This window comes from Microcaecilia unicolor, chromosome 3 (genome assembly GCF_901765095.1).
Source record: "Microcaecilia unicolor chromosome 3, aMicUni1.1, whole genome shotgun sequence".
Taxonomy (NCBI): Eukaryota; Metazoa; Chordata; class Amphibia; order Gymnophiona; family Siphonopidae; genus Microcaecilia; species Microcaecilia unicolor.
The window spans coordinates 186,718,863-186,738,420 of NC_044033.1; the positions used below are offsets into that span (position 1 = coordinate 186,718,863).

Sequence of the window (19,558 nt, forward strand, 5' to 3'; positions counted from 1 at the left end):
GCCTTTTACTGAAATTGAAACTTAACAGATCTGCAGAGAGGTTTTCTTTAGACAACCTCAATATGTGATTTTATTTATTTTTGTGGTATAGAGAAGGGACTGGACTTGAATGGTGCCTCTGGTCTCTTCCCTATAGGATAATACGAGATTTTAGATATTTGTATGTAAGGCAATGAAAATTTATGTATTTACTAGTAAAAAAAAAAAGGCCCGTTTCTGACAGAAATGAAACGGGCGCTAGCAGCGTGTTCCTCGGATTGTGTGTGTCAGAGAGAGACAGTGTGTTTGTGTGCGAGAGACAGAATGACTGTGTGCGTGTGTCAGAGAGAGTGTATGTGAGAGACAGTGAGTGTGTGGCCCCCCCTGCAGCTGCCACTGGTAACGCTGTCCAGCCGCTGCTGCTGCTCCTGTTGAGCAGCGGCCGCTACAAAAAGAAAAAAAACAATAAATGTTTTTAAACATCGAGCGCGGCACCGCAGACAGCCATCAGGCATTGGCTGTGGGCTCTGCAGCTGCTCATCCTCTCGCCTCTCACATCGCTTCGCTCCTCCGGGGTCTTACTGCAGGGGCAGTGACGTGGAGGCGGGAGGAGGAGAATCGGCTGCAGAGCCGACAGCCAATGCCTGATGGCTGGCTGCGCTGCCGTGCTTGATGTTTAAAAACATTTATGGCTTTTTTTTTTCTTTTTGTAGCGGCCGCTGCTGCTCAACAGGAGAAGCAGCAGCGGCTGGACAGCGTTACCAGTGGCAGCTACGGGTGGCGAGGGGGTTGATGTGTTTCCGGGGGGGGGGGTGTTTGAGCGGTGCACTCACAGCTGATTCCCAGGCAGGCGGAGGAGTAGGGAAACACGCGGAGCAAGTTGCTCCACGTGTTTCCCTACTCCTCCTCCTCCTGCCTGAGAATCAGCTGTGAGTGACGTCAGCCTGGCTACGGAGCCTAGCTCAGCAACTCCAGGAGCCACGGACACAGGCAGCTACTTTAGAACGTTGGTGGTGAGAATTATTATTATATAGGATTTTTTATTCCACTTTTGTATTATTGTGGACTATAGACTAGTTTGAGGGTTTTTTTCCCCCTTGAAATTTGCTGTATTTCTGAATTTGCAAATCCAATTTTGTTTCTGGTTTTTGTATTGGAAGTATTCTGATATAAAAATAAGCCTCTCCTTTTCAAAGCCATGAAGACTTGGTCCTTGTAGAAAAGAGAATCTTTTTGTTAAGTCGAAGGACATAAATGGTCAATTAAGATACAACTGAAGGAACATTAATTTTATTAATCTCAATAAATGGCAGGTTTAATTGTGATAACATGCAGCCTTTAAAATAATCAATCTCTGTGCCGCACCATTATGTCGTCCTTCCCTTCCTCGCCATCCCCCTGAACCACAATTGGCTGTCTGGTGAGATCTCCTGATTGACTGTGCAGAGAGCCAATGAGGAGGGCTGCTATTGGGCAACGCTGGCGGGTGGATATCGGGCATTCCCCACTGTGAGACTTTGTGCTACTGCCCCGGTCTGCCGTTGCTGGCCACCTGCTTGCCCGCTGCTGCCACAAGAGATAGTTGGGTCCTCCTCTTTTCCTCCCCTCTCATGAAGTCTAGAGGTCCCGGTCCTCTTCTCTCCTCCCCCAAGGTCTAGCAGCTTTAGTTCTCTTCCCACCCCCAGAGTGCTTTCTGCCTAATTGTGACCCTGTAGGCAGCATAAGAAGAGGAGAAGAAGGGTTGAATACAGAGCTGTGTGGCTCAGTCTTCTGGCTGACTGCCTTTTCTCTTCTAGGCTTCGGGAAGGGAGGGGCTGGATCTACTCTTGTTCTGGACTCTCAGAAACCGTGACAGACCTGCATTCCAGTCCATTTCTTCAGATGCTGATCCCTAATGTTTAGGCAGGCTGCGGCACTGGTGCTATCTTTGGAAACAGCGATTGCACACTTCCACTGTGGAGGCTTGTATACAATTGATGTTTTCATGACTTTTTCTCTCTGAAAAGGTGGCATCAGCAACCTTCTGAATTTTCCGTATTCCAGAGGTTTCCAAACTCTTCCTGGGGGAACCCCCATCGAGTCAGGTTTTTAGGATATTCACAGTGAATATTCATGATTTTTATGGTCTGTGCCTTAGAGTTGGCAGGGAGAGCATAGAGATTAAGTATAGCAGTGCTTAACTTTAAAGAAGTGGAACCTGACCAGAGTGCCAGATTTCAACTCTGGTCACCTTGTTGGGCAGACTGGCCGGCTCGTGCAGGTTTTTATCTGCCAACATTTACTGTGTTACTGTGAGAGAGATTTGCATGCATGCATCTGTCCATTGTAGGCAAATTTCATGAATATTTATTGTAGATATCCTGAAAACCTGGGGACCATTGCCTTATTCCATCCTTGACTGTCATTGGAGCAAGGGTAGGCAACCATGGTCCTCGAGGGCCACTTCCTAAGTGGGGTTTCAAGATTTCCACATTGAATTTGCATGTATCGCTAAGAGATCTTGTGCACTTTCCATTGTGGAAATCGTAAAAACCTGATTGGGTTTTGGCCTTTGATATGTGGTTGCCCATGCATGCATTAGGGCGTCATTGTTTGAAGCCTCATCTTAGGCCTTCCCAGCCAGTTTTCATTAGGGTGCTATTTCATTTTCTCATTCATCCTTCACATTATATTGTGTATCAAACAAAAGCCTCCCTCACCACCTCTGTCCTAGAAAGCTACACCCAGGACAGCTTTGACTGTACCAGGAAACAGAGGTAATTTTAGCGCCTCTACTCTCTTTAATATTTACCTCAGTCCATTCACTACCCTTATTCAAGATGCTGTTCTAAAGGCATAGTACGCAGATGATATTCTACTTAGTCATTTCACTAACTCCTTACGTCCGGACATTGCTTCTCTCCAAACAGTTTTAGACAGAATCTCCATCTGGCTGCACCAAAATAAATTGGTGCTTAATCCATCAAAAACCATCTCTTGCTGGGTCATGGGAAATAAAGTTCTTCGTCGCGTTTACCCTGCTTACAAGGCTCTTGAATAAAATTAGTTCTGCAGTTCAAAGATCTGGGCATTTTTCCTTGATCGTGAGCTGTCATTTGCCCTGCGGTTGGCAACCTTGACCCAGCTCGTTCTTTATTAACCTTGAGACAATTTCATGCTGTTTGATTCTATATCTCTTTATCAAGTCACAAATGACTTTCCTGTGTGCTACACTTCTATCATTCCTAGACTACTGTAATGTCCTCTATTCTGACATCACGCAGACGCTTCTTCGGACATTACAATCTGCACAAAATACCACCTTGAGACTATTTGCCCAAGCCAAAAAGCCCTGGCTCCCAGTAAATTTTTTTTGCATCCAACAGAACATTCTGACCCCACCTAATAAAATTCATTCCACAAGGACCCCATCATATCAGTCCACTGCAATAGTTCAATACTTCCCCCCCCAGACTACTTGGATCGCTGAACGACTGGCGATTATGCATTCCCCCACTGTCTGCAGCAAGATTGAACTTCCCTAGGTATTTGGCCTTCTGTTGTATAGCCCCAACCGTATGGAATTCATTGCCAACAATGCTTTGTCTTGAGCCTTCATTTCCCAGATTCAAAGCAGCCCTTAAGACCTGTTTATTCAAAGCTGTGTTTGGAGATGTCAGTTGAGGATTATCTGAAAGCCGAGCTCATGCAACTAGTGTTCTATCCTGATTGTATGTGGATGTTGCCAACTTTCTTTTGATTTGTCATCTTTTTGGAATTATCTGTTCGGGTTTTTTTTTTTTTTGTTTTTTTTTTTTTGTCTCTGCTCTAAAGATTTATTTTGTATTGTGAACCACTATACTGTATTTTATGAATATATTTTGTCAGGTGCTGTGGCTGTACTTCTCTCCATCACTACTAATTTGAAGGTTTGTTACAGACTCTCCTGTATAGGCTCCGCCTTATTCTCACTGGTGGCAGTGTCTGAGAGTAATTTTGGTAGTGCTTGGCAGCTAAGATTGAATAGAGAAAATGCAGTGTCATGTATTTTGTACAGAGAAATCTAAGGTTGAGAGTCATAGAGGTAACACAGGCATTGGTGTGGTCGGGTTGTCTGACAGGTTATGGTGAAAGAATGAACTGAGAGCTGGGTCTGTCCAGCAGGATAGATTTCTAGTTGACTAAAAACCTTAGCAGAAACACAAGTGCTGTGAACTGGGTCAGTCTGGCAGGCTGTGCAAGGGACCAGGCTAGTGTTATACCACCTTTTTATTAAAACGGCAAAGTGGTTTTATAGTCAACAGCTGGAAAAAGATGTGTAATATCCTGAGAAGGCAGGGGTGAAGAGAAAAAAAGAGGTTAATATATATGCAGGCAGAGAAGATTACTTCATAAAGGCCTGTATAAATCTCAAGACTGGCTCAATTTTTGTAAGTGGTCTCGGCCTGGGTAGAAAGTGGTGGTGTGCTCCAGAGGGAGAGTACCAGAAGGGAAAAAAAAGAAAATACTTACCCACCTTGCGTATGGGCTCTAAAGTGACTGACTGGGAGGTGATAAGAGGCCTGTGGTAAATGGGTTCACTGAAAGGAAAGGAGCCTATCAGAGGGGTGCTCCTGGGACTGGTTTTCATTCTGCGCTTCAACATTTTTTTAGGTGACATTGCAAAGAGGCTGAGGAAAGTTTGCCTTTTTGCAAACAGCACCAAAATCTGCAACAGCTTAGAGACCTCAAAGGTGTGAATAATGTGAGGATCCTAGCAAAGCTTATGGAATGGTCTGGAGCAGGAGTTCTTAACCCAGTCCTCTGGGCACACCCAGCTGGTCAGGTGTTCAGAATATCGACAATGAATATACATAAGTTGGAAAAGTGATGCTAATGCAGAGTAACTGACTTAATTTTTTTTTATTTTTTTTTTTTTTGGGGGGGGGGGTGTATGATTTAAAGGACAGAGAGATAAGGGTTGTCCTATTATGTAGTGCACTTTTGAACTAAAACCAATCAGTTTTAGTGAAACAGATGGTAAGGGTGGCTGTGTAGATTACATTAGCATGTTAGTCTAATAACTGGGTCTCTCTAGTAATAAAGTCCTAGACCAGCATGTCCCAAATTTTAACTCTGTATCACCCCATTTCAACTCTTAAATTCCCAAGACCAAAGCAAAATAGCAAATCTCCATGCCACCCTCCTATCAAAGCAGGAAGGTAGTGGCAGTCAGTGTAGGGCCCCTGTCTCCTATTCTTCCTAAGCTCTGCTCCTTTACTTGGATGAGGCCTGTGCTATCAGCAGCTCACAGAGGGAGGTGGGGAACAGGCCCATGTAGTGAGGGAAAAGGCTACACTTCATATGTGCTATGACTCCCTGTTTGGTAACCCCTGACCTGGACACTGTGTCTGGCAGGCCTCCCCAGGGAACTGAGGAGAGCAGATGTTGGTTATTCAGATAATTAAGGAGGTCTGTGAGCCCTGGATGCTGGTGGGAGCTAAGTGAGGATCCCCTGCACTCCTCCATCGTAAAGTGGAAAATAATAAAGATGTACTAAGCTGAATGGGGCAAAATATCACAGGAAGTCTAATCTTATGACTGGCATTGCAATGACTGGGTGGACTGAAAATGCTGATGGACTCTGCTATATGTAGTGAATTGTCAGGAGCCCTTGAGACTGCAGCAATGTGTGGGAGGTCAACAGATCACGTGCTTGGTCCCATGATCTCCCACATCACTAAGTCCATGTGAAACTGATGTAGTCATTGTCTACAACATCTACACCAGCCTGTTCCCTGCCCTCAGGATCCCACTATCGGTGCTTCAGCACTCTTACCCCTCCCCCCCCCCCTCCCCAAAAAAAAAAAAAAAATCTATAACTCGCCTCACTGGATCGTGAGGAATAGAAGATCAGATCCACTGCCATGAAGCACATCAGTAGCTCAATGGCTCGGTCAGCCATATCTCCTATAGAGATGTGGCTGTGTTCTAGCAACCGGATGTGGGGTATTGGGTGGGATTAGCTCCGCTCACAGGATGGAGGTGTGTATTCCATGGTTCTGGACATTGGCATTGAGGTGTTGATGTACTTCATGGCAGTGGATCTGAGCTTCTATTCCTCACTATCCAGCGAGGCTGAGTTTGATTTGTTGGGGGAAAGAGGGTGCTAAAGCACCCATAGTGGGATCCCCAGGGCAGGGAAGAGGCTGGTGTGGATGTTTGGCTCTGAATGTGAAGGCTGTGCACACACATCTTGACATTCCCTGATTTATGTATGCATTTGTACATATGTTGGCATAATACCAATGAAACGCCTAATAGGCAAGCAAAAGAACATTCAAATAATATGATAGTAATGCTTTTCTATCTAGCTGAGGGAGCAAGTGCAGAGAGATAGATGGGAACAAGATGGGCAGGTCAGAGTCAATGGAGATGAATAGATGATGGCTGAACTCAAGCATATGGGGAGGGTAACCAGCTGTGCTGCTGAAGCATAGGGAAGGAATGGGAAGTCGACTTAGGCAAGTTCTCAGACTATAGCTGGAGCCTAATCATATAGTGAAGAGCATACCTTTTTCTCTCCCTCCCCACACCCCCCCTCTTTTTTTGTCTGGCATGCTGGCAGAGTATTCATAGTACTAATTAAAGCCCTGGTACACAGTCTTGTGTAATAACCTCCAGGAACACAGAAGTGGTGCTGCGTTCAGGGGATGCCTGCTTTTGTAATTTACTTTCTGTGGGTAATGCAGTTGACCCTGCATGTCCCATTTCCTGTTCTTGCCCTAATAAGATCAGACCAGACCTTGTGTAGTATCTGCATCTGCTGTAACTGCAGCTTATGCAGCACATAATTAAGCTGTGGAATCTGTTACCAGAGGATGTGGTCAAGGTGGCTAACCTAGCAGGATTCAAAAAGAGGGTAGGACTAGAGGCTGACCAAATTTCAGTTTCAGTGCCCAAACCGTCCTGAAATAAGAATTCAGTCTTTTTTTTTTTTTTTTTTCCAGTGAAAGTTCAAGTGTGGTTTTTTTTCCAGCTAAAGCCAAAACTGTGCAATATCCCTGAAATTGGTGCAAACCCTCCCCCCCACCTTCCAGGCCTACCTTCAAGCTTGATGGGATAGGAGTGAGTGGAGATTGCTCCTGCCCTGACTGCACCACAAACACTTATAAGGTGGTGGCAGGGGACAAGAATTGCTCCTTTTTGGAGGGGAGCACAGTGCTGGTTAGGGGTGGCCGGGTTTTGGCTGAAATGATCAACAAAATTCAGTTGCAGGTACAGTTTTGGTTGACCTATAGACTGGACACATTCCTGGGGAGAGCCATCCTTGAAAATGAGCAATAGATCTAAATTTTGGAATTTAGAGGGGTCTTGCAACTTGGGCTGGCTGCTGCTGGAGACAGGATGATGGACTCTGTGGACCCAACTCAGCCTGGCTTTCATGTTTTAAGTTCCTCTGATCTGAGTATTCTTATCCAGCTGGGGCAGAAGATCTGAAGCTAGCTATGTCTTGGAGGAGGGGGGTAGTTGGGAGCCAGTGAGGCATGGAGAAACTGGGGATAATTGTATCTATTTTGAGTATGGTGTGGGTGGGTTGAAGTCGGCTCTGTTGGGGATGGGAACTGGGCCCTTTAAGTGGTTTGGGAGTAGAAGCGAGGTCACGAATGTACACCCCCGTAACAATATCTCTTCCCCCCCCCCCCCCAATCTCTTTGCAGATATGTGGGATTGCACTCATTGCCATCGGAGTCTATGTACAGGTACAGCTGAACAATTCGGTAATCATAAAGAACGCTTCCTCCTCAGGTGCACCCATCGTCATCATTGTTGTGGGGGTCGTTATCTTCTTTGTTTCCTTCTTCGGCTGCTGTGGAGCCTGGAAGGAGAACTACTGCATGGTGACAACGGTAAGAGGAGCAGGGGGGAGGGTGTGATGGGAGGCTTGCCCGCCCTACTGCTGAAAGGTGTCTTAAAGGAGTTTGGGAAAGGTATCTGTCTGAATAAGCATCCCATGACGCATGACGCTTCAGTCACTGTTTAAAATGTGAAGCTTTCCTGCTCCATGTCAGTAGCTTTGCAAGGATGTAGTATATTTAATTTATTTCGCTTTGTTACACATGAAAACATTGATAAACATTTATTTAAGCTTTGTATGAAACCTTCCCCGCTCCATGGTTGGTTTGCCTTGGGTGTTTCACTGCTGAGAGAGCTAAGGCAGATTAACACCTTGATGGTGTGACCAGGGGGGGGGGGGGGGGGGAGTTTAAAGGAACTGTGATGCCAAAGGATATTTGTCCTTCTCTCTACTGACAAATGCCTTAGGTCTGGCTATATGGGGTGCTGGTACACCTTGGTTATAACGCAGAGAGGCTACTTCCTGCCTGCTCTTTCATGCAAACTCAATGATTTAATAATTTTAGCAGAGACTCTTGTGAAGGCAAGGAAGAGGTCATGGGAGGGGACATTTTTATTTTCAACCAGCTAATGTTTTTGCTTTGTTCCCCCCACCCCACCCTCAGTTTGCCATCCTGTTAACACTGATATTCTTAGTGGAGATCGCAGCTGCCATTGCAGGATACGTGTTTAAGGATCAGGTGAGTGAGCTAATGGATTCTGTGTTGCCACTGCCAGGTAACAGATTTAGACAGATGGGATCCTGGTAACAAAGCTGTGATTTTCAGTTGTGGCCCTGCTTGATTTTTCGAGGGGGGTAATAGTGGCAAGGAGGATGTATTAAAGTGAGAAGGGCTTGGTGGACTGAGAGGGAAGGGTGGCGGGTGGAACTGGTCTGTTTTCAATGTTTAACTGAGCGGGCAGATGGCTTCTGACTCGTGGCAGATTTGATTTCTGTTAACAAAAAAAATGGAAGTAAGGAGGAGGGAGAGAGGGAGTTACAGACCAGTTTAGTCTGATGTAAATGAGTAAATTAATGGAAATGCTCCTAAAACAGGGTAGGGTAGTTCTGGAATCCAGCAGATCACAGGATCTGTGGCAACAGGGTTTGCTAGAGGTTGGTCTTCCAGTGAAAGAAATGGGTCTTGTCACATAAATGTGACCAAAGAGTGGGATTGGGGGATAGTGGTAGATGTGGTGTATTTAGGTTTCAGCAAATCCTTTGACTTTTAAAATGAGCACTGTTGGTATGGGCTCTAAAGTGACTGACTGGGAGGTGATAAGGGGCCATGGTAAATGGGGTTCACTGAAAGGGTGACATGGGGTGCTTCAGGAATTGGTTTTCATTATGCTCTTCAGCATTTTTTTAGGGATATTGCAAAGAGGCTGAGGAAAGTTTTCCTCCTTGTAAATGACACCAGAATCTGCAACAGCTTAGAGACCTGAAAGGTGTGAATAACATGAGGATCTAGCAAAGCTTATGGAATGGTCTGGAGCAGGAGTTCTCAACCCAGTCCTCTGGGCACACCCAGCTGGTCAGGTGTTCAGGATATCCACAATGAATATAAATGAGAAATTTGCATACAGTACGTCCATTGTAGGCGTCTCATTTACATTAATTGTGAATATCCTGAACACGGAGGTAGTGCTGATTATTAGTGGGGGGAGGGGCATGTTGTAGCACTAGTCAGTCTGTCTAGCAGTTGTGTTCTGAACAGACTGCAGTTCTTCAGGCATGGCCTTACCAGTGTTTTCAGGTTTACGAGTAGCTCAACTTGTTAGCATGTCATTTGGCAGCTTGCATATCGCACTCTGTTGCAATTTTTATTTCATGAATGTCTTTGTACATGGATGTGGAGAGATTAAACATCTTTTATTTATCTCTCTCCCTCTGCAGGTGAATTCGTTTTTCGATGCGTCTTTTAAAGATGGCATGTCAAAGTACAACGCAACCAAAGACATTGAGGAAGCTTTGGATGATATTCAGAGGAGTGTGAGTTGGGACTGGATGCTACTGTTCAGTCTTAACCTTTTTGTTTAAATCATTTTTATTGAACAAGCGAACAAAAGGAAGGTACAGTGCAATGCTTCCAACAGTAGGTCCAATAACTATATCAGAATTCACAAAAAATTTTTAACTGTAGTTCCACCCCCCCCCCCCCCCCCCCCCCCCCAGTGACAAAATAACAATTACATATTTAATGGCTGGCTGTGTGCCTAGGCAGGTAAGGTTTGTCAAAATGGTTCCCAAATGGCACAAAATGTAGTCCCCCTTTTAAGTCTTAACCCTTTATTTACTACTACTACTATTTAACATTTCTAGAGCGCTACAAAGTGTATGCAGCGCTGTACAAACACAGAAGAAAGACAGTCCCTGCTCGAAGAGCTTACAATCTAAATAGACAAAAAGTAAAGCATTTAATATTTAAAATATTTAAGCAGTCAAGCACAAGAGAACAGTCACAGAAGGACTGAAGATGTTGAAGGGTGGTCAGTGTGATTAGGTGTAACTCTGGTTGGAGTAGTGGGAGAAGGTGATAGAAGAATAGAAATGGGTGAGGTAAAGTAATGAGTGGGTTGATAGGGAGGTTACAGCCCACCAGCGCACTACAGTTCTCAGCAAGGTACAAATAAGTTCTAGTGTTTGCATCTGCAAACAAAAATCTGTTAGCAGCATGGTGACATGTAGTTGGGATATGGTTATATTGAATCCATGCAGTGAAGAATCTACTCGTGCTGTTGAGGGGAACCCCCCCCTGAAATGAGACATACGATTGGTCTCATGTCTGTCTGCCAGGAGAGAATTCATTCAGACTGCAGTCATTTGACTTATTTCAAAACAAAAAAAATTCCCCCATCCACAAAATCAAAACAGAGCAAAGCATTAATATAGCAGTAGCAAAAACTTTAAACATCCAACACGGTACCATTATATCCATAACCCCACTTTAGCATCTGGTATTACTACACAAAGCTACATATCTGATAGTTATCTGTGTCCCAGGTCACATGTTCAATAATCTGCCCTTTTAAATCGGGTTCTCACCCAGCTGCTTTTCAGAATCTCCACAGTGAGTGTGCTGAGAGAGCAGTGCAGATTTATTGTGGAAATGCTGAGATTCCTTGTCATCAAGCAGATGAATCCATTACGAATGGGTTGTCCAGCAACCAGCAGGGGGAGATAGAGAGCACTGAAAAACTATAGTGCCTCGTGGCCAGCTAGCTCCAGTATTCTCTATCTCCCCAGCAGGGTGGATGCAGCTTATTCAAGCTCCTTCAGAAATCTGCCTGGGGTGGCTCCTGTGCTTTTGCCAGTTGTAGCAGGGGTGTTGTGGCTGGTGGTGCCCACTTTAAAGGCACATATGTTCGCCCTTTCCCTGCTTTACCCGGCCCCCGATGTGGATGCAGGCATATAGGCTCGCCCTGTCTCTGCCTTTCCCACTTCCATGTAGATGCAGGCACATTGGTTAGTCCTTTCCCTGCCTTTCCCACTCTACTGATCCTCCAGAGTTGGAAATTTGCCTCTATCACTGTTGCCTCTAACTTTTCCTCACAGCGTTAAAAAAAAAAAAAAAAAAAAAGTCGCATCGCGCTTTGGCGCTGCGATTCCAAGAAAGAGGTTTTCTTCTGATTGTGCAGCGTGACTGGAGCTCTGAGACTCGGTCGGTTGAGGTAAGAGTATTTTGTAGCTCCTCTGGGGAGGGCCCGCGATCGGGACAGTTTTGGCGCAAATCCGCCATTTTGAATTTTTCTGCCGTTTTCTGCGACGGCTGCGGAGGTTGTTAAGCGCTGTTCCCGTTGTGGCAAGCGCAGATCAGCAGCAGGGCTCTGTAAATCGTGCTCTTCAGACGTCGGAGCCAGCACGAGCATGGCGAGCGATGTTTCTTCCCGCTCAGTGGAGCTGGCAGCGGGCGCCATTTTGGACGCACCGCATGGCGCGACCCCGCAGAAGCAGAGGGATTTGAGTCTGGAGGGGAGCCTCTTGTGGAGGCTAGCAAGAGAGCTGCTATCCCCGGACTGGAACCGGGAGGCCAGGGTGAGCCCTTCTCCCCTGAGTGTATTGCTGCTGCATAAAGCATTCATGTTAAAAAGAGCTCTGCCGCAGGGGTCTCATTCGGCCCTGCTACCTGTTTCCCCTCCAGTGGCACCCGGCCTCGGATTGCCGTCAGGTGCGTTTTCCCCTGACAGATGGCCACAAGACAAGCGCAGAAGGGTTAATTCCCCTTCAGAAAGTGGCGCATCCCCCTTTATGATCTGAATTGGGCGACTGACATGGCTTCTAAGCAAAGGTTGGTGAAGTTGCCCTTTCAAGGCTTTCTCCTATTTAGTGAGGAGCTGGAGAAAATTGTTAAAGGCCTGGCGGATGCTAAACCCCAGCGCTTACCCGAGGGTAGGCCGCGGCCTTCTTCCAAGGGTCAGGCGGTTCCCTCCTCTTACAGACCTCGCTTCCTTGAAGCTAGAAGGTACTGCCCGGGGCGTTCTGCTGGGGTTACTTCACATGCCCGCTTTCAGCAGAGGAACTCCTTTCGCTCGGACAAGCGTTTCGGCTCAAGGCCTGGAGTTCAAGGGCGACTCTCTCAGTGATGGTGCTCCGGCCCTCTCCTCGATTCCTGTAATAGGAGGATGGCTTTCCCTCTTTCTCGAGGAGTGGGTCAAGATTTCCTCAGATCAGTGGGTTTTGGACCTGATCAGAGAAGGCTACAGAATAGAATTCAATGCCCTGGTGAGAGACGTGCTGTCGAACGGGCAGCGGTAGAGGAGACCTTGCAAGGCTTGATTCACCTAGGGGCGGTGTCCCTGGTGCCTCCCGCCGAACTCTGCTCTGGCTGTTACTCCATTTACTTTGTGGTGCCGCGAAAAGGAGGGTCTTTTCGGCCCATCCTAGACTTAAAAGAAGTCAACAAGTCTCTAAGAGTGCGGAATTTTCACATGGAAACACTACGCTCCATCATTGCAGCGGTACAGCCAGGAGAGTTTCTCACATCTCTGGACCTGAAAGAAGCTTACTTGCACATACCTATTTGGCCCCCGCACCAGAGGTTTCTTCGGTTTGTGGTGATGGGAAAACATTTCCAGTTTTGGGCCTTGCCTTTTGGCCTCGCCACAGCTCCCCCGAACCTTTTCCAAGGTAATGGTGGTAGTAGCTGCCTTTCTCAGGCGAGAGGGTATTCGGGTTCACCTGTACCTAGACGACTGGCTCATCAGAGCGGACTCTGCAGAAGAGAGTCGTCATGTCACAGCCAGAGTGGTCGCAGTACTGCAATCTCTGGGCTGGGTTGTCAATATAGCCAAAAGTCACCTGACCCCCTCTCAATCTCTAGAATATTTGGGGGTCCAGTTCAACACAGCCTCGGGGTATGTCTTTCTACCCGAGCAAAGGCGGTGCAAGCTTCAGAACCAGGTCCGTCTGCTCCCGAGGATGCCTTGCCCGTGAGCTTGGGACATAGTCCAGATGTTGGGGTCGATGACGGCCACTTTGGAAGTGGTGCCTTGGGCGAGAGCACACCTGAGACCTCTGCAGTGTTCCCTGCTTCACGATGGTCTCCCAAATCTCAGGATTACTAACACAGACTCACGTGGCTCCCTGCGGCCCGGCTCAGTATGGAGAGGTGGCTCTGACAGCATGCTGCGGCGAGGAATGCCGCTAGCGCTCCCCGATTGGTGCCTGGTAGTAACAGATGCCAGCTTGAAGGGCTGGGGTGCACATTGCCGGGGAAGGCATGCCCAGGGTCTCTGGACACCCGAGGAATCAGAGTGGTCCATCAATCACTTGAAGTTGAAAGCGATATTCCAGGCGCTTCTAGCCTTTCAATTGATCCTGGAAGGATTAGCTATCAGAGTTCTGTCGGACAATACGACAGCAGTGGCCTACATAAATCTACAAGGCGGCACTCAGTGCAGGGCACTAGCCGCACAGGCCGAGCAGATTTGCCACTGGGCCGAGCTACATCTGCAGTTTCTGTCAGCAGCTCACATTGCAGGTCAGAGCAGCGTGCAAGCCGATTATCTGAGCAGGAATCAAATCGACCCAGCGGAATGGGAACTGTCAGTCGAAGTGTTCCTTCAGATCTGTGCCAAATGGGAAAAGCCCGTAATGGATCTTATGGCCTCAAGCGCAAATGCCAAAGTCCCGTGCTTTTACAGCAGACGGAGAGATCCTCGCTCGGCGGGGTTGGATACCTTGGCTCAACCCTGGCCTCAGGGCCTCCTGTATGTGTTCCCTCTGTGGCCCTTGATAGGGCAAGTACTCCTGCGGATTCGGCTACACCAAGAAGAGGTGGTTCTCATTGCCCCGGATTGGCCCAGGAGGTCGTGGTATGCGGACCTCCGGCGGATGCTGGTAGAGGCTCCCCTTCCTTTGCCTCTGGTTCCGAATCTGTTGTCACAGGGACCGGTGACCATGGAGGACGCCTGCCGCTTTGGTCTTACGGCATGGCTATTGAGAGGGCGCAATTGAGAGACAAGGGTTATGCCAGTAAAGTCATTTCCACTCTCCTACAGGCCCACAAGCGTTCCACTTCCGTGGCTTATGCCAGGATTTGGCGCCAATTCGAGGCTTGGTGTGCTTCTAAAGCAATCGCACCCATGCGGGCTTCTGTCTCGCCGATACTTGACTTTTTGCAGGATGGTTTACAAAAAGGCTTGGCCTATAATTCCCTGCGTGTTCAAGTGGCAGCCTTAGCATGTTTTCGAGGGAAGGTCGCTGGCCTCTCTCTGGCTGCTTGCTCGGATGTGGCACGGTTTCTCAGAGGGGTGCTTTGGCTCCGTCCTCCCGTGCGGACTCCGTGTCCGGCCTGGAACCTGGGGTTAGTTTTAAAGGCCCTTCAGTGTTCGCCCTTCGAGCTGCTCAGGCGAGCTTCAGAGAAGGTTGTGATCCTAAAGACGGTCTTTTTGGTGGCCATTACATCGGCGAGACGGGTGTCTGAGCTCCAGGCGCTGTCCTGTCGAGACCCATTTCTGCAATTTTCAGAGTCCGGAGTTATGGTACGTGCTGTGCCTTTCCTTCCTGCCTAAGGTGGTCTCTGCATTTCACCTAAACCAGCCTATTTTCCTGCCTTCCTTTTCCAGAGAGCAGTTTCCGGAAGCCTTTGGGCAATTGCACCTTCTAGATGTGAGAAGGGCTCTGTTGCAGTATCTGCGCATGTCAAATGCTTTCAGGATCTCTGATCACCTTTTTGTTTTGTTAGGTTCGCGCAGAGGGTCTCCAGTGTGTAAAGCCACTATAGCCCGTTGGCTCAAGGAAGCTATTTTCAGCATATCTGCTGTCTGGCTGGCCTCCGCCTGAAGCCTTTAAGGCACATTCCACAAGAGCGATTTCCTGTTCTTGGGCTGAAACTGGAGCACTTTCTCTTCAAAAGATAGGCAGTGCAGCGACATGGGCTTCTAAGCTCTCTTTTGCCCGACATTACAGGCTGGATCTGGCTGCCAGGAGAGACGCGCATTTTGGAGCACAAGTGCTGGTGCGTGGTGTGGCTTGTTCCCACCCTATCTAGGGATTGCTTTGATACATCCCATTCGTAATGGATTCATCTGCTTGATGACAAGGAAGGGAAAATTTAGGTTCTTACCTTGGTAATTTTCTTTCCTTTAGTCATAGCAGATGATTCCATGAGCCCTCCCTCGGTTCATTCTGTGATTGTTTTATGTTCAGTTTTTCCTGTAGATATGTTCCCTCATTGGGAGAAGTTGGAAAAAAGTCTTCAGGATTTCTGTTACAGAAGATTGAGTTCATCCCTCCTTTGAATTATTGCTCCTGTTCTGGGGCGTTCATCCGCTGTGAGGAAAGTTCATGTTATACTTTGCAGTGTAACACTGCTTTGGAAGCTTCAAATACTGAAGAGGCAGATGGAGCTAGCTGGCCATGAGGCACTATGGTTTTTCAGTGCTATCTCCCCCTGCTGGTTGATGGACACAACCCATTCATAATAGATTCATCTGCTATGACTAAAGGAAAGAAAATTACCAAGGTAAGAACCTAATTTTCCCATGGTGTGTCCTAAGAACGCAGTCGAGCCCACAAGCCCTAGGTTATGAACATCCCCCCATCCCGGAGCTTTTAAATCTTATGCTGATCAGTAGACCTACTTGAGTATGTATGACTGAAAACCACCGTGAAACCAAATTAATACAAAATACTGTTTTGCCAGCATCTTTTGAAAGCGGAAGAAAATCCTGTATATCTACATAGGACGATGAATCCCAAGGCTCATCAGTACTTTTACCTAACTGCTGCTGATAGATGTTTAAATAAAACGGAAAATATGGGCAATTGTTGATATACATTTATATGGTGTAAATTTTAAATTAGGTTTGCCTAATTTTATTTTCATTAACTTTTTTTTTTTTTTTTTTTTTTTCATGATGTGGGCTTGTGGTATTTTTGTTCGTATTGGATACCTTTCTTGTACAACTGTGCTTTAAGTAATAAAAAAACAATAATATGGAGCCCTGGGCTACACCAGAATTCAGTGGGTGCCAGGTAGAAACATCTTGCTTGTACCTTTTGTGGGACGCTCTTGTATAGAGTCTGCACGATATGAATTAAATACAAGAATAATGGTGGGACTAACACCTATGCATCAAACAAGCAAGCAGCTCATGATTTGGAGGTGTCAAAACACAGATCTTACATTTATTAGCACCAATACAATTTAATCCCCTTTATTAAAACCCTGAAGGACCATATCTGCTGCCGTCGGTACAAAGGGAGCAGTACTAGTTTCTGAAGCTATTCACTTTTTTTTTTTTTTTCTCGATACAGTTTAATTGTTGTGGGGCAGCCAATTACACTGACTGGTACCAGTATCCTCCTTTCAGTCTAAGCAAATCTGTCCCGGACTCCTGCTGTATCAATGAGACAAAGGACTGTGGGAAAGCTTCATCTTCCCCGATCCATCCAGAAGTAAGTGTTGCTGGGGAGGTGTGGGGAGAGGGGAGATACCGCAGGAAGGACTGCAGCCACTGGGGAGGTACTGTCTTTGGGTGACAGGTTTGACAAAAGCCGCCTTCATGAAGCTAGAAGGGAGGTTCCAGTACTTAAATTCTTCTGTTACTCAGGAGAAATTAAGCTGATACCAGCTCTTACCTCCCCCTCCCTCATAGATGGTAATTTTTCTTTCACTTTGCCATACTGTTTTTGATGTGATACTTACTGCTCCTCCTTTGTTCCTCTCCTTTCCTTCCTCATCTTGCTATTGGTAGCTGCAGGGATAGGTGGGGGCTGTGCCTCTTGCTGCTCTTTCCACCACCTCCATCATGCACATTGAGAGCAGCAAACCTAAGCACCTAGGAGTTCAGAAGAGCAGGAAACAGAAGCATTTCCTACCTGCTTCTGGGTCTTTTCCTAGCATGTTGCTCTTAAAATGCCGCTGCATATGCTCCAAAGGGATATATTCCAAAAGCAGTATTCATAGCCTCTTCTTGGGGGTGGAGGGTAGTGAATGGTCATGATTAACTGTAAAACCTAGGTGCTAGATTTAGGGTTTTGGAAGTAGTCTGGCTTCTGGCCCATACGGCAGTGAACAGAGTAGAACTGTGTGTGCCTGTGGCTGGAGGTACCTCTTACAATGAGGGAAATAACCCAAATAGTTTTGAATGAAGGCTTATGGTGCTAGGATTCTAGCCTTGTTCCAGTTGAGCTGGAATACAAAAGGAGATGAGTAACCTATTGATTTCCAACCCCCCCCCCCCCCCCCCAAAAAAAAAAAACAAAAAAAACCAAGTAACCTGTCTAGGAGAACCTGGATCTTTACCCTGCCTAGGGGGGAGGTATGGTGGAGACTCAGCCCAGGTTTGTGTTTTAACTGTTGTGTTCTCTGGTTCCCAGGGCTGTGTGAAGAAGGTTAACGAATTGATAAAGAAGAATGTGGTGATCGTAGCTGGGGTGGCCCTGGGCATTGCGTTCTTTGAGGTAATGTGATTATACTGCACATGTGTGCAGGGTGCCAGCAGTTGTAATTAATGAAATTCTGTCTTCCCTTTGCTACTGTGTGAAGAGTGAACGGCAGTGCTCTATCTGAATGGGGTGAAATGTGAAGGGCAGTGCTCTATCTGAATGGGGTGACCTATTGGTCATGTTCCAGCCTGATAACCTCTTCCACGGCTGTGGATTTCTGTGATCTCGTGCTGTGAATGCCACGGTCGCACTGTTTGCAGGTTTTTCTGGCAGAACGTGTTCTGTGCCAGTCCTCGGGTGTCACAGAGCAGTGGAAGGGGTGTGTGCAACAGTGCAGAATGTCATATTCTGGTTCTGTCATTGCAGTGTTGTATAATATCTTGGCAAGTGAAACCTAGCTCTGGGGGGGGGGGGGGGGGGGAGTGACTGTTTTGTTTTTCCTGGGGGCTGTGCCCTCCCCTTCTGACTTCATCACCTTCTTTCTTTCCCTAGCTGCTGGGCATCATCTTCGCCTGTTGCCTAATGAAGGGGATCCGCAGTGGATATGAAGTCATGTAACCATTTATTCTCCCTCCCCAGATGAAGAGGAAGTGGTGCCACACACCTGCCCCTGCCTACCCAGAGACATGTCACTTCCACTTTTTTGTGTTTCTTTATGGCTTCAGGAAAGCAGAGTTATTTGTGATCTGGTCTAGGTGGAGCTGCTTTATGACTGTTTTTCTCCCTTGGGATTTCTGCCTTAATGTTTAAAATAATGATAATAATAACCACACCATGATAGCCCTAATGCTCCCATGTTTTTGCTGTGTGGGAGGGTTTTTGGAGAATGCACACACACTGCCAAAGTCCTCTCATTTTTTGGGAGCATACATTTTCAGTGTCTGCGTGCCCATTGACTGATCTTCAGAGAATTCAAAACAGATTTACAAGTCTTTAGTGATAAATATGAAACCAAATATGCATCTTTTTATATTGAGAACTCACAAGCTGTGTAATAAAAGACCAATTGGTGTTCCCAGCTCGGTTGCCCTTGTGTCCTGTGCTTGTTGCAGTGGACTGCATCAGTCCAGATTGTGGGGTATGGGGAAGGCCAGTGAATGCAGGAGTCTCGCTGGCTTGTGGTGGTGATGTGCAGGGCATCGAGTGGACCATATAACGGAGCTTCCTACAGAGGACCGTTGCTGGACCCCCAGCTTAAACTTGTTATAATGTGTCCTGTATTAGAGGGCAAGGTTGAGGACCGAGCTTCCCTATCTGTAACCACTGGAAAGTAGGGGGGGGGGGGGGGGGGTCTCTGAAATGTCATTTTAAGTTTGAATGATTTTTATTCAGGATCAAACGTATCCAACATCAAACAGCTAAGCATAAAGTCAAAAACAAGAACTTCAGTCCGACAGAACAGAATAATAATCAAAGACAAAAAACAGCAGCAAGTTGGAGAACACATGATCCCATTTTTGTTTTGTGAGACCCTAGGCATTGAGATCACCCCTCTTCCCTACCACACCCTGAACTTGATCCAACACTAAGATGACCCGGTATCTGGACTCTTATGACCCCAGATCATCTTTGGTAGAATAATATCTAGTATTCCCAACCCATCCTCTCCTAACCAAGCAGAGAACCCCTGTAATAACCCCCAGTTTAACAGTACCAACTTAAGAAACACTCTGAAATCTATTCAGTACTGCACTTCTGGTTTTATGGGAGGCATTTTGCTGGTAGCAATTCCAGATAGACATGAAAGCCCTTCTGCCCTTTGGAGAATTCCTAACAGCCCTTGCCTCCCACAACATAAGGGCATGCAGTATTTCTCCACTACCAAAAAGA

General features: G+C 46.7%; 1 protein-coding gene across 2 annotated transcripts in view; it reads left to right on the plus strand.

The window, feature by feature from the left end:
- The window catches only part of CD63 (CD63 molecule), a 43,738-nt gene extending 24,988 nt beyond the window's left edge, over positions 1-18,750 (plus strand). For both annotated transcript variants that reach the window (XM_030196786.1, XM_030196788.1), the window contains exons 3-8: positions 7,659-7,847; positions 8,460-8,534; positions 9,731-9,826; positions 16,595-16,735; positions 17,660-17,743; positions 18,221-18,750. In XM_030196786.1, coding sequence (XP_030052646.1) covers positions 7,659-7,847; positions 8,460-8,534; positions 9,731-9,826; positions 16,595-16,735; positions 17,660-17,743; positions 18,221-18,286 — 651 coding nt within the window. In that variant the 3' untranslated portion in view covers positions 18,287-18,750. The remainder of the gene's footprint in view (positions 1-7,658; positions 7,848-8,459; positions 8,535-9,730; positions 9,827-16,594; positions 16,736-17,659; positions 17,744-18,220) is intronic.
- Positions 18,751-19,558: the final 808 nt, after the last annotated feature.